Source organism: Pan paniscus, chromosome 9 (assembly GCF_029289425.2).
Source record: "Pan paniscus chromosome 9, NHGRI_mPanPan1-v2.0_pri, whole genome shotgun sequence".
NCBI lineage: Eukaryota > Metazoa > Chordata > Mammalia > Primates > Hominidae > Pan > Pan paniscus.
The window spans coordinates 90,532,405-90,547,641 of NC_073258.2; the positions used below are offsets into that span (position 1 = coordinate 90,532,405).

General features: G+C 35.2%; 1 protein-coding gene and 1 long non-coding RNA gene across 11 annotated transcripts in view; one reads left to right on the forward strand and one right to left on the reverse strand.

The window, feature by feature from the left end:
• The window catches only part of LOC129393397 (uncharacterized), a 130,092-nt gene that overhangs the window by 64,440 nt on the left and 50,415 nt on the right, over positions 1-15,237 (reverse strand). The gene's annotated exons all lie outside the window — the stretch shown is intronic.
• Positions 1-15,237, forward strand: part of LOC100994186 (glutamate carboxypeptidase 2) — a 65,467-nt gene that overhangs the window by 26,160 nt on the left and 24,070 nt on the right. For 9 of the 10 annotated variants that reach the window (XM_055094732.2, XM_055094734.2, XM_055094739.2 and 6 more), the window contains 5 exons: positions 1,977-2,070; positions 9,260-9,358; positions 10,245-10,330; positions 11,757-11,876; positions 14,701-14,783. In XM_055094732.2, coding sequence (XP_054950707.2) covers positions 1,977-2,070; positions 9,260-9,358; positions 10,245-10,330; positions 11,757-11,876; positions 14,701-14,783 — 482 coding nt within the window. Of the gene's footprint in view, positions 1-1,976; positions 2,071-8,152; positions 8,240-9,259; positions 9,359-10,244; positions 10,331-11,756; positions 11,877-14,700; positions 14,784-15,237 lie in introns of those variants that run through there. The other variant, XM_063608228.1, reaches the window with a different exon arrangement.

Below are 15,237 nucleotides of genomic sequence, written 5' to 3' on the forward strand. Positions count from 1 at the left end.
ATAAATTCCCCCCAGATTTACAGATTTCACAGTGTGGGTAAGGGACAGGAGAGCAGAAGTTCCATAAACTTTTTAAATGGCCCATTTAGGATATAGAGCCCAGGAAATGCATATTGCTTCATTTCTGTAAGATAACAGAGATAACTTTCAAAGAGTGTTTGACTAAATGCCAGCATTTTACTTGCATTAACAACCCTAAAGCTAGGGGGTGTTATTATCTCTTATTTGACAGGGAGGAAAGTGAGACTAGAAGTCAGCCTAAGATCACCCCTCCTCTGAATGAGCAGTTGGATTCAAATTCAGGCAGTCTGGCTCACAGAGTCCACATACTAGTCTTATGCTGACAGGCTCCCCTGTAAAACATTAACAAAGGGAGCTAATTTATTTTGAATGTGCTCAACTATTTGATGATGTTTACAAAAATCTGTGATCATTAAGTTTGTGTGGTTTAAAGCTAACTAAATTTTTAAAACTTGTATAAAATACTTTGCCAAGTTATCTATGACATTTATGTCTTCATCTGGTTTTACTCTTAAATTGTAGACTCCTGTAAAGATTATGTATTTTTTTTTTGGCTTTGTAAATCTTCTTAGAACATAATACATTGTCAGAAATTTTTTTCTTTTTTAAAAAATGATACATATTACCCTATAGTAAAATTATATAAATCTACCTGAACTTTATTTGCTCCACCTTTGTATTTCCAAGTTTTAAAAAATGCAGCTTAGCCTAAGCTTTATTAGTTATGCAAAGTCAAAATAATGAAAATAAAATGAGATTAACTGGAATGTTTCTGTTGATTTTCTTCAAATTTGAATGATGGTATTTTAGGGGGAAAATTATGTTATTTCTATGGGGCTAATGTTTATTGAATTATTTTTTGTGCCCTATACATTTTTATTTTCCTTCTAATTTTACTTTTTATTATGGCATAATTCTAACATATACGAAAGTAGAGACAGTTGTCAACATGTTGTCAATCTTTTTTTATTTGTTTATCACTCCAATTTTTTTTGCTATTATTCTAGAGAATTTGAAAACAAATCCCACACAACATGTCATTATGTCATTTTACCCATAAAAACAAGGATTTGAAGTTACCTAAGTTTCTTATTAGATTGTTTTAAAAAGAGAAAAAAAATGGAAAAACAGCTCTAATTTTTCTTAAATCTGAAGAAATGATAGGATGTGTGTGCTTATTTTGAGGTAGAGCTTACATGCAATAAAATACATAGATCTCAAGATTTCAGTTCAATAAATTTTGCAAATCGCATGTGTTTATGTCACTTAAAATAGAATGTAAGGGCATTTCCATCACTCTGGAAAGTTCTTTTATACCCCTTTCTGGTCAATTTTCTCTGTGTCCCCTAGAAGCAATCACTTTCTAATATCTAGCATAGTGTATTCACTTGCCTGGGTCTGAACTTCTCGTAAGTAGAATCAAACAGTAGATTTTTTTTTAAAGCCTTGCTTATTTCAATGTAGTAATTTGAGATTTTCCATCATATTGTATGTATTAGTTTTTTTCTTTCAATGATTGAGTAGCATTCCATTGTGGGATTATACTATGGATTTTATTCATTCTTCTGTTGTTAGAAACCTGGACTTTGTCTAATATTTGGCTAATATAAATGTGGCTGTTATGAACAATTTTGTACACGTCTTCTTGTGGGCATGTGCTCATCTTTCTAGAGTACCCAGGAGTGGAATTGCTGTGCCATAGTGCACATTTCTGCTTGACATTGCTTTTCAAAAGAGTTACCTTAAGTGATTGTATAATTTTAGACTAGATTCTCACAAGCAATGTATGAGGATTTCAGTTGCTCCACATTCTCGCTAACATTTGAATTGTTAATCTGTTTTACTTTAACAATTCTAGCAAATGTGAAATTAGAATTTATTTAATGTGATTTATAGAGAACCGTTTGAATGAAACTGAGCTTTTACTGGAAATATGGCAATTTTTTTTTTTTCAGAATACGCTTATAGGCATGGAATTGCAGAGGCTGTTGGTCTTCCAAGTATTCCTGTTCATCCAATTGGATACTATGATGCACAGAAGCTCCTAGAGTAAGTTTGTAAGAAACAATGGATGGCTATTTGGGTAATTTTCATTAATGACAGTTTTCAAATGTTAGGCTTTTATCTCAATTTTTTAGTACTTAAATTTTCCAACATGGGTGCTGCTTGTAGTTTTATCACTATAAAATAGAAGAGTGGTTCTGTTCTGGAATTTAGTATATACATGAGTGTCTAGTGTATGACAGCCATGAAAATGAGCCTTTCAGATATTTAACTGCACGGAGCCTAATTGATCAATTGCTCCAGACACTGTGCTTTGAAACCCCACTATATTTGTGTCAAGACTATGCTTCCTGTAGGTGTTCTCGGGCAATGACTCAGTGTGGCAAGGATACTACTACAGGCCTGTTTCTGCAAGGCACTGGACTCCTCTGATGCAAAACTTTGGCCCCAGGGACTCCCTGATAGCCTGGCTTAAATAGATCCTGCACCCAACACTCCTCTTTCTTTTCCTCCTCCCTTTTTCCTTTATTCAATATTAGACCTACCTTGCAGTCTAAGGACTTTCTCAGGGTTTCCTAGCTCTCTCCTCATTTTCCACACATGCTTTTCCCTAGTAAATCTCTTACTCATGTATTCCTCTTACTGTCTACGTCTGGGAGGACCCAGAATAACACACTGAGAGCAACTTCCATTTTGTTTTTATCTCTATTCTTCTTCCCCTTCTGCTTTCATTATTGAAACTTTCTGCTTCCATTATTGAAACTTTCCCAGATTTGTTCTGCTTAACCTGGCATTGGAACTGTTTCCTCTTCCCTGTGCTGCTTTCTCCCATTGCCATGTCCTTTTTTTTTTTTTTTTTTTTTGAGACAGAGTCTCACTCTGTTGCCCAGGCTGGAGTGCAATGGTGTAATCTCGGCTCACTGCAAACCCCGCCTCCCGGGTTCAAGTGATTCTCCTGCCTCAGCCTCCTGAGTAGCTGGCATTACAGGTGCCCACCACTATGCCTGGCTGATTTTTGTATTTTTAGTAGAGATGGGGTTTCACCATGCTGATCAGGCTGGTCTCGAACTCCTGACCTCAGGTGATCCGCCTGCCTTGGCCTCCCAAAGTGCTGGGATTACAGGCATGAGTCACCGTGCCCAGCCACCATTATTCTTTAGAGGTGAGAGAACACTGGCTTTTCTAAAAAGTGAAATTGATAGAGACCAAAGCGTCTGGCCAGGTAGTCCCTTTTCTTCTTTAAGTTCAAGCCTTTCTTAATCATTTTATTCCAGTATCTATGAGGAAGCACTTTTTGACCAAGGGCAAGGCACTCATTTTTAGAGGTGAGGAGGCTGACATCTGGGGAGTAGGACACATCTGTTCAAGGGCAGATTAAGAAAGTACCCTGGTCTTTCTTCCTTGGGGCTATAAGATTTACTGCATTGGCTAAGATTCAGGACCAGGCACAACTTTTAATAGCACCATAGACTATGCATTTGCCTAAAAATATGTATAAATAAAGACTAAGTATTCATGATATTTAAAAGATAAAAGTGATTTTAGCATTACTTGTAATAGTGGAAAACTGTAGACAACACAAATCTTCAACAATTTATATGTACTCAAATAATACATTAATGACTATGATAGTAAATGAAGTGATTAAAAGATATTATATGTTGTACCAGAATAATTAATAATATAGAAAAATGCTTATGATATACTATTAAGTGAAGAAAAGCAAATTTCAAAACTACATATATATAGTATTATCTCAGTTATATAAGAAATTAAAATATGGGGCTGGGCGCGGTGGCTCACGCTTGTAATCCCAGCACTTTGGGAGGCCGAGGTGAGCAGATCATGAGGTCAAGAGATGGAGACCATCCTGGCCAACATGGTGAGTGAAACCCCGTCTGTACTAAAAATACAAAAATTAGCGGGGCATGGTGGTGCATGCCTGTAGTCCCAGCTACGTGGGAGGCTGAGGCAGGATAATTTCTTGAACCCGGGAGGCAGAGGTTGCAGTGAGCCGAGATCGCGCCACTGCACTCCAGCCTGGGCGACAGAGTGAGACTCCGTCTCAAAAAAAAAAAAAAAAAAAAAATTTAAAACATGAACCTGTATTATCTTTGTAATTAGAAAAGAGGGATGCGTAATGTCATGGAATTAGATGTGAGATTTATTTAGACGTCTACGATTTGGTCTGGTTTACTAAGTCAATATCAGCTGTGCTCTGATAGTGTAATGGAATTATCTGATTGATTGAAAAATAACAAACACAATTCATCTGACATTACTGTGTCAGCCTCTGTAAGCCATTTTACAAATACAATCACCATTAATAACATAACTTTCATGGAAAAGTGCGTTCTACATTCAAAATTTCATAATTAAAAACAGACACTTTCTATTTATCCACCCATACTTTCTAAGCCATAATGAAACAGTCCATATAAGTGGAATTTAGTTTTAAAAAATTGTTTAAAAGAACATATGGTTTGTTTATGAATTTCACTGTGAAAATTTACTCTCTTGGCACAGGTACCTTGGGATTATGCCAAGATACTCAATTCTCAGGTTCTCTCAAGTGGTTAAGCAGTTTAGCATTGTGCACTAATTAGAAAAGACAGTGTTTTACAAATGGAATATATCATTAAATAAAAGTTTATTAATAAATGTGTGAGTAAATGAGGAGAGATATAAAGTCATATAATGGCCCAAGAATGCTGAGAACTTAAATAAAAAGTTGATGAAATGTGAGTGATGGTAAAAACTTCAATGTTGACTTGAGTGTGAGAGAAAGGGGACAACATATATATTGTTTCCTATTTTTCTTTACATGTATACTGAACACAGTGTGATTATGTGGTTTTAATTTGCCTTGTACAGTAACTTCTAGGACAGTAACTATAGTGCCAACAGTAACAGTAATAGCATGTATCCTGCATGGAGTGCTAATTATGCTTTAGCAATTACTGTTGTGCTAAATGCTTTACATACATCTCCTCAATTAACCTATAAAACAACAATATGAGTTAGTATTGTGATACTCATTTTAACCAATGTTCAGAGAGTAAGTGAGAGAGCCAGGGCCCAAATTCATGTCTGATGCAAAAGACACTTTGGTAAACACTACTTACTCTCTACTCAACGACGCAAGCATTTAGTAGCCACCTCTATTGATTATGGTGTTGTCTCATTCTTATGCCTCTGCTTGGGAGACCTTTAATGGCTTCTCACAGCCCACTCACTCAAGAAACATTTATAGAATGACTTTTATATTTCAGGCACTGTGGTAGAAGTAGGAATTAGGTAAAGTCAGTAGTAACGTCCTATCTTGTATTCTTGATTTTAGTAATTACTTTTTAAACTTGGTCAGTTTAACTAATGGTTTGCTAATTTTGTTGATCTTTCTAAAGAATCACCCTTGGTTTCACTGATTTTCTCTATTTATTTTATTATTTCTCTTTCAATCTTTTTAATTTCCTTTCTTATGCTTTATGAGTTTAGTTTAGTTTTCTTTGTCCAGTTTCTTAAGGTGAAAGCTTAGCTTAATGATTTGAGATTCTTTCTATATAGGTGTTTACAGCTATGTATTTTCCTTTAAGCACTGCTTTTGCTGCATCTCATAAATATTGGTATGTTGTGTCTTCATTTTCATTCATCTCAAAGCATTTTTAAATTGTATTTGCAAGTTCTTCTTTGACCAGTTGGTTATTTAGGAGTTAGTTGTTTAATTTCCATATATTTGTGAATTTCCTAAATTTACTTTTGTTATTGATTGCTAAATTCCTTTTATTGTGGTTGGATTAGTAAAAGAAGTATATGAGTAATAAAATGATTGTATAATTTCAACCTTTTAAATTTATCCAGACTCGTTTTACAGACATGATTTATTATGAAAAATGCTCCATGTGCACTTGAGTTACACTATTTTTCAATTTCTTTCTCAAGGAATCTTAGTCATTTTATATCCCAACCAGAATAATCATCATGCCTTACACTTGCTCTATACTTGCCTGCCTCTGTGCCTGGAAGGCTCTTCGCCCTCATTTTTCCATGCCCGGCCCTTATTCATCTTTAAAATCCAGATCAAGTGAAACCTTCTTTAGAAAGTAATTCCTGATCTCACAAGCTGATTCAAGCTTTCTTTTGTCCAAATTTTTTAGAACTTTACCTTTGGTCTGTCATATTCTGTTTTATATTATGATTGGTTTTATATGTATTTTCTTCCGAGTGATTTATAAACTCTTTGGTGGAAAGACTGAGTCTTGTAAATATTTATATTTTTTAGTGAATAAAACACAGTGCCTTAAACATAGTAGACAACAAATCTTCTCCAAATGGTCAAATCAAAATTAATATGCTACAAGATACAGAATTATAAACTCAATACTGTCTATACATTAATTACTGTACACCTACCATCTACCAAATATGTTCAGAGACATTTTCCAACATTTATTTGTACTTCCTAATATTTTTATGGTTTGAAATTTTAATATTCAACTTTTAAATATTTGTGGAATTTATTTATTATTTATAAAGTGAGAAAATGACCTAAAGAGATTTATACCTCAGTAACATTTTTCAACTGAAACTTCTCCATGTATGTGCATTATTTTTTTCATTGGTATATTAGATTCTTATATATAACTATTATTATATATATATATAATAGTCATTTGTTTACCTTCTTCTAGTCATTTGTTTACCTGTCCTTGTGGGGACACTACAATCGTGGCTTTATATTGTATTGTTTTATGGAAATATGGACTATTAATTTTTATTCTGAAAAGGAAATACATTTACAAAGTTCAAAGTTTGAAGGGATTTATAGTAAAGTTTTCCTCTCATCCATTTACACCCCCAAAGCAACTGATGTTATTAGTTTATAGTATATTAGCATAGTTCTCTGCTGCAGAGAGAGGTCCTGGAAAAAGTGTGTTGCTGGTCCACTGCAAAATGCAGAGGGTTTTATAGATGAGCTGGTGAAGAGGTAGTGTCTGATTTATATAAGTCATGGACAAACTGGTAAGACCAGGTGTGTCATTTGCATAGGGTGTGAATTCTGGTGGCCCCACCCTAATCTTTTATTATTCAGGTGAGTTCTCTGCCTGAGCTGCGCCATATTGCTCATTTCTCTGTTACTGTGCATGTGATAACAAAAACAGGGAAGATGGACCCTCCATGTGTACATGCCTGGCCCCCAGGTAGCCTTTTTTTTTCTTTTGCTTTTTTTTTCAGACTGAGTTTTGCTCTTTTTGCCCAGGCTGGAGTGCAATGACGTGATCTCGCCTCACCGCAATCTCTACCTCCCAGGTTCAAGTGATTCTCCTGCCTCAGCCTCCCAAATAGGTGGGATTACAGGCATGTGCCACCATGCCCGGCTCATTTTTTGCGTTTTTTTTTTTTTTAGTAGAGACGGGGTTTCTCCATGTTGGTCGGGCTGATCTCGAACTCCCGACCTCAGGTGATCCGCTTGCCTCGCCCTCCCAAAGTGCTGGGATTACAGGCGTGAGCCACCGCGCCCGGCTCCAGGTAGCCCTTTTCTATTGGCACAGCTGCCAGCATTCCCCCGCACTTTGAGCTTGCTAATCTATGTTTGCAGCTCGATTTTTCAGGCTGTTTTTTGTTAGAAAAAAAAAAAAAAATTCTTGGGCTGCTTTTTGTTAGAAGGGAAGCTCTGCTGAGGACTCTGTTGCCCCCATTATCTGCTTACTAAATTTCTTTCTACCTCCTGTATCAATATTTTATGTATAATTAAGTATATGTATATTCTTTACTTGCCTTTTGCAAATTTTCTGTTTATTTAATACTCTGCTGTTTTGACTATGTATTATGCTTTCTACCAATGTAAAATGCCTCTTCATGTTGCTTGATGCTTTATACATGGCATTTTATTGTAAATAGTTTAAATAAATTTTATAACACATTACTTGAAATTCTGTTTAATATGCAAACTCCTTAGTGAAAAAGGGAAAAAATAGAGGAATTATTTACACTTTGATAGAGCATTTTAAAACGAGATGTTAATTCTAATGAATTTTCCATGAGAAAGTGATCTTACTGACTGTTTCCTTATTGCATGTGCAGTAGATTCTAGGTTAAGTTGAGCTATTCATATTTCCTCAAACAGGTAGACAGGGAACAAGCACCCGTGTACAGGCACAGAAGAAAACAGGACACGACAGAGCATGCTCCACCGCACAGCCTGGAGTGCATGAGGGTGCGTGACCACAGAGAAAGCCTTACAGGACAGACTGAAATTCTCCACTTTTGATTTCATAACTAAACATCTCAGTATAATATCAGATAATGACATTTATTTTTCCAGGCCATTATTTAAGTGGAGCTGGGTTTAAGATTTGGAATATTCATTTAACAGGAACAAAATGCCTGTGGTAGGCCCAAAGAAGTCTGTTTTTGCCTTACAGCTGGATTTTCATAAAAATATAGTTACAATTAAGGTCGAGATTATTCAGTTTGAACACTCAGTCTCTTAAGTTTGTCTGGAAACACATTTGTCTCTCTGTAGCTGTTTAGTAAAAGTATATTGTTTTACATGCCCATATCAAGAATAAGTTAATCCATCATCTTAATACAGTAAAGGCAGATATGTTGAAGTGAAACTACAAGAACCCCACCATTTCATAAACATTACCATGTTTTCTTTCTCAATCACCTGCTGAAAGATAACCAGGGACCATGGCATATACTGGGTGGTCTGCCTGAATCTTTATTTCTGAATTTTAAAAAATAGCGTGAAGCTTTTAGGGGCTTCTGAAATGAAATCCTTTCTTTTGATCCTCCTGTCTTCTTAGTAGGTGTGTATGAAAGTACTTTGTAAAAAATAACTATATACCAGTGAGACAAATAAGAATGGAAAATTTCAGAGAGTTAGACGTCAAGCTCTTTCTTCAGCACATGCTCTGGAAAGCACTTTTAGATTTACTACTAGATACTGGTAAGGCAGATCAAATTCTTATCAATAATTTGAATCTTAATTATACCATTTACTAGTTGCATGACTTTGGGCATGTTATCTAAGCCTCCTGTGCCCCATCTGTGAAGTGGAGGTAGCAATTCCTCAGAATTGTGGTAAGGTTTAAATGACGCATTATATTCAAAGCACTTTGCACTCATTAAAGATATTATGAGCAGATGCTCAATAAAGTGAATCCATTAACATTTTAATGTGTTACTTCAAGGTTTTTTTGTGGCTAATAATTTTTTTTGTGTCCAACAGAAAAATGGGTGGCTCAGCACCACCAGATAGCAGCTGGAGAGGAAGTCTCAAAGTGCCCTACAATGTTGGACCTGGCTTTACTGGAAACATTTCTACACAGTTAAGAGACTATTTTAATTTTAACTCTTTTAAGGGGGAGCCTTAAAGAAAAAAATACTATAGAGGATGACAGAAAAAGTAAAATTTATGTAATACCAGCAGGAAACAAAACTGCAAGTTAGAACCAGTGTAATTTTTGCCTGTGAACAATTAGAAATCTTTAAACAAGATTGAAGATTTAAAAGTTATGAGTGTTGTTGGAACTCAGAAAATGAATAACCCAAAGTATGGTGTTTTGGCATGCTGAGCACTTTGAACTAAAGGATAAAAGTCCTTAGACGCAGCTTCAGAATCAATAATTCTGACCTCTTACTTCACCCCACAAGAGCAGAGTGTAAGTTTCTCTCTGAAGTTCCCTTATCTGAAGCTCCTGCAGAAGGAAGACAATGACTTTCCTTCCCCTCCCTGAAATTTTATTAACCAGGGAAGATTGAACTCATATAGTGGGAAGGAAGACTGAGGCATATTACTTTATCTGCACAGGCTTTGTCACAAGCTGTTGACTGTTCTCTAGCTCCATTCAAGTTCCAAAGAGAATTATTTATAAACTATTGCCTGCTCTTTGGGCCCATTTAACTCTCTTGAAAACCATTTACCACCCCTCAAAACCACCTGCACTCCCCCACTTCCCCCTCCTCTATGAAGAGGGTGCTAGTTAAACTTCAGCCATTTGGCCTTTGAGTCTCACATTTTGTTTGGCTCCTGTATACACTGGTGTGTTAGTAAGTTTGTATGCCTTTTCTCCTGTTAATCAATTTTCAGTTTGTTTTACCAGACTTGAACCTTCAAAGGCAGAGGGGAAAATTCCCTTAACCCTTACAGTGTTAATCTGTTAACCAGTTTTGTTTTGTTTTTTTTCAAAGAATGTCTTTTATTTTTGCATTAGAAAAGTCAAGATGCACATCCACTCTACCAATGAAGTGACGAGAATTTACAATGTGATAGGTACTCTCAGAGGAGCAGTGGAACCAGGTAAAGGAATCGTTTGCTTAGCAAATATTGATCAAGTAGCTGTTATGTGCTGGATACTACCAAGCTCTGGGAGTGCAAAGTGAATCAAAGCAAACAAACAAACAAACAAACGAAGAAAATCAGTGGAACTCACCTAAAAACAAAAGAAATAAATATGAAATAATTTTGTATTGTGGTACAGGTGGTGAAGAAAAGTGAACATTTGGTGCTAGGCTGGGCAAATGACCAAGGTGAATGATCAATTGTGCAGGCCTCAATTAAAGGATGAAGGGAAGCAGGGTAGGGAAAGATTTGTTTTCTTCTGAGTTTTCTGAATTTTTTTTTTACCATATTTTTGCACAGAGAAATATCTTCATGATAACTATGAACATCTATATAAAATATCACACTCTTAGAAAATTAAGATAATCTTGTATTAATGAATCTTTTGCATAGTTTTATTTTCTACCACTAAAGCCACTGATAAAATATATGGACATATGATTTCCATAGAAGTTCAGATGATCTACTGATTAATACATTTTATGCATAGTCTTAGTTCGTGAAGGCTCAGTTTCTTATGAACTATTTGGTTCTGTATTTCTTACCAAAACAGATACTATTAAATGCATATTAAACATATTAATTGCATGTTTCTTACAAGCAGCTAATGATTTATTTTAGATCAAGAATATTGATATCCTTGTTGTTTGCATATTCTAAAGAGTACTAAACAATATATAAGTGGCTACTATTGAATAATACTGAGTACCTATTTTGTGCCAGCTCCGTGATAAGCATTGGAAATGGGGAGATAAAAGAAGACACAGATCCGAGGCAAAGAGCTGACAGTTTGTGAAGGGAGCCATATGCTTAAGGGTGATCAATGCTTTATCACTCCTGATAGCTGGGTAGGCAAAGAAATTCCCTCTTCTATAGAAAATACTTGAGCTGTACCTTAAAAACTGCATAGAGGGAGAAAATATTTGAGCTGTACCTTAAAAACTGAATAGAGGGAGAAAATATTTGAGCTGTACCTTAAAAACTGAATAGAAAGAATAGGAATTGGAGAACTTCCTATGTGGCCACTATGTTCTCTTACTTTGGATATATTCGAAAGTGGTAAGTTAGGTAAGAGAGGAGTATTCTCTTATTCACACAAAAAAATGTGAATAAGGATAACGTTAAACTTTAATTACTTAATGTAGTACTTATAATTATAGTAATACATTTCAATATATATTTGCTTTATAGCATGTATGCTTTCTCAGATAGAAGAAATACATATTAAAATCAGAAATAACATATTTTCACAAATCTTGGGGAACCTAGCCTTTTTTTTTTTTTTGAGTCATGAGTGCTTTGTATTTAGATGCTACTGAGTTGTTTGCAATGTTCTCTTTTATTGACCTGAAATGACAAATAATCTTGTATCTATGCTTTCTAGACAGATATGTCATTCTGGGAGGTCACAGGGACTCATGGGTGTTTGGTGGTATTGACCCTCAGAGTGGAGCAGCTGTTGTTCATGAAATTGTAAGGAGCTTTGGAACACTGAAAAAGGAAGGTAATACAAACAAACAGCAAAAAAACCAACCTATCTGAGTCTCAGTTTAGTCTTCTTTAAAGGGAGTATAAAAATACTACCTCAACCATTACATGTGTTTGGTAAAAATACCAATACAATTTTTAATGTTGGTTGGTTAATTATATTGTTTATTTATTTTTGCATTTATTTATATAACACATATATTATTGATATTTATGTATTAAGTGATAATCTGAAATAAAGGAATTATACTGTTAATGGTTGTTCTTGGCAACTAAGAAGATGAAGATGGGTTATTACATCACTAGAGAAAACACACTGAAATTAGATTATAAGCCAAAGCTTCCTAGTCAGAGACTGTAAGCGACGTTCCTCCATCTCTTCTGACCCCAGACCTCAGATTACATGTGCAGAGTAATTAAGGAGATAGATGCTCTATTCGGAGAAATACTGGTCTTAGGTCTAATGGGATTCTGTCAAAAGTTTGGAATCTGTGTTCTCACATCCTGAGCCCTGGTGTGCTCTCACAAAAATTAGGTTTACACTCGTAACATCACCACTTTAGCTATTTTAGAATCTTCATATGAAAGCCAAAGTAAAATTTAGTTCAAATGTTTGCTTTTTTTTTTTTTTTTAATTATACTTTAAGTTTTAAGGTACATGTGCACATTGTGCAGGTTAGTTACATATGTATACATGTGCCATGCTGGTGCGCTGCACCCACTAACTCGTCATCTAGCATTAGGTATATCTCCCAATGCTATCCCTCCCCCCTCCCCCCTCCCCACCACAGTCCCCAGAGTGTGATATTCCCCTTCCTGTGTCCATGTGATCTCATTGTTCAATTCCCACCTATGAGTGAGAATATGCGGTGTTTGGTTTTTTGTTCTTGCGATAGTTTACTGAGAATGATGGTTTCCAATTTCATCCATGTCCCTACAAAGGACATGAACTCATCATTTTTTATGGCTGCATAGTATTCCATGGTGTATATGTGCCACATTTTCTTAATCCAGTCTATCATTGTTGGACATTTGGGTTGGTTCCAAGTCTTTGCTATTGTGAATAATGCCGCAATAAACATACGTGTGCATGTGTCTTTATAGCAGCATGATTTATAGTCATTTGGGTATATACCCAGTAATGGGATGGCTGGGTCAAATGGTATTTCTAGTTCTAGATCCCTGAGGAATCGCCACACTGACTTCCACAATGGTTGAACTAGTTTACAGTGCCACCAACAGTGTAAAAGTGTTCCTATTTCTCCACATCCTCTCCAGCACCTGTTGTTTCCTGACTTTTTAATGATTGCCATTCTAACTGGTGTGAGATGATATCTCATAGTGGTTTCAAATGTTTGCTTTTTAAAATAATAATTACACATTGAGAGCAGGAAGTTCATTCTCTTTATTGACCCTGCAAACAAGGTGTCTGGGGCTGTAAAATGTAATCTATATATTTTTATCAACAATAAAAACAATAATGTATGTTGTTTGCATAGTATTTACTTTTTTTTTGAGAAACTGTTTTTATATGTCCTATCTTCTTTGAAGTCATAGCAACTAGGGAGAAGACATATTTACTTATCTTCTCATGTTACAGATAAGTTAACCAAGGTTTAGAGAATCAAGTAATTTCCCCAGGATTATGTAGCTAGCATGTGGCAGAATAAGAGAATCAGGGCTCAAACCGAAATTTCTGACTACCAGTCCTCAAAACCATGATGTCTCTATTTAAAATAAAATGTAAAGGCACTCAGTTCTTTTTTCTACACAGCTATCTTATATTTGAAGAAAACAAACAATGGAGACCTAAATTTACATAATTCATGAAGTAGGTAGTGTTTAATTTTATTACAAAAATGTTTCATGATTTTTCTAGGAAATTCCTGTGGTAACTATACAAAAGATCACTGTGACAATTATAGAATATGCCAAAGAAGTGGAATGTTGATAAATAATAATAGGAAATTTGAATAATACTATTGACAAAAACAAAAGACTCGAGTTAACAGCTATACTATACACATTCTTAAGCACACATGAATATTTACTAAGATGATGACTACTCGCAATTTTGGGGGCATCTACTCAGTGCTTTCTAAACATTATTCCATCCAATCCTCCCACAATCAAGTGGTGTCTTCATCTTTACTCTCTTGTTCCTTGTATGCAGATGAAGAAATGGAAGTTTAGTAGGTTTGAATAACTTTCCCTCAGTCATGCTGCTAGTGAGAGAACCAGGGTTTGAAACAAGATCTTGCCTTAACTCCAAGGTCAGTGTTTATAACCTCCGAGACACATCACCCCTCTATTGAATTATGTGGTTTTCAGCAACAGCAAACATTGCTGTTGCTAACTGAGCCCTTGTTGATTAATTCTGGCAGAGAATGGACTGAAATCATACGGACCAGCTGATATTGAACAATTGTTCATTTGATGTCAGAACAACAGGAAAGAGTTCTAAAGGATTTTCTTTCAGTTATATCTGCTTTCAGAATACCAAATGCACTTAGAAATTTCTTTCTTTGTTCTAGGCAGTTGCAGACCACCAATGACTTCCTGTGCATAGCGAATCATTATAAACCTATTAGAATGTTTTATGATCTTGCAAGATTTTTACTGTCACATTTCCCCCCTTTTCTATGTAATTGTGCTATTTTGTATTGACAACTTTAAAATCTTACCAAAGAAAGTTACGTAAGTAAAGATTTTTTACCACAATTTGCCCTTCCCAAACCATCAATGACTTTTTTTTTTTTTTTTTCCCAATCTGGGCTTGGTAGTGTCCTGGGTATATTATGAATTTTTTTCTATCATTTATATATACACTTACATTTTAGGGTGGAGACCTAGGAGAACAATTTTGTTTGCAAGCTGGGATGCAGAAGAATTTGGTCTTCTTGGTTCTACTGAGTGGGCAGAGGTTAGTTGGTAATTTGCTATAATATAAATTTTTATAAAATAAAGTAGCCAGGACTTATTTGCCAAGCATGTAAAAATAAGAAGTGAATATAATGAGAAAGTATTCAAAGTTTTTTCCCCAAAATCTGAAGTAACATATTCTTGTTCAAAAATCAGCAATAAAAATCTCTGTTGCTAAAGAACTAAGTTTTGTTTGAACCTTTTAGAGCCACTTAATGTCAATTGTCAAAAATAATTGATCTTTATTTCCTGGGAGTATGAGAGTAAATAAGTAGATATGCTAGAAACCAAACATCAAAACAAGGAGTTAGTTTCTTAATCATATTGTAGTTTATTCTTCAAAATATTGTCTTAGCAAACATGAACGACCTAACAGACTTTTCAGTGAATATCTTCCCATAAACATGTCATTTAAATGGAGAATCTTGTCTGATTCAAAGGGAATTAAGCTATTT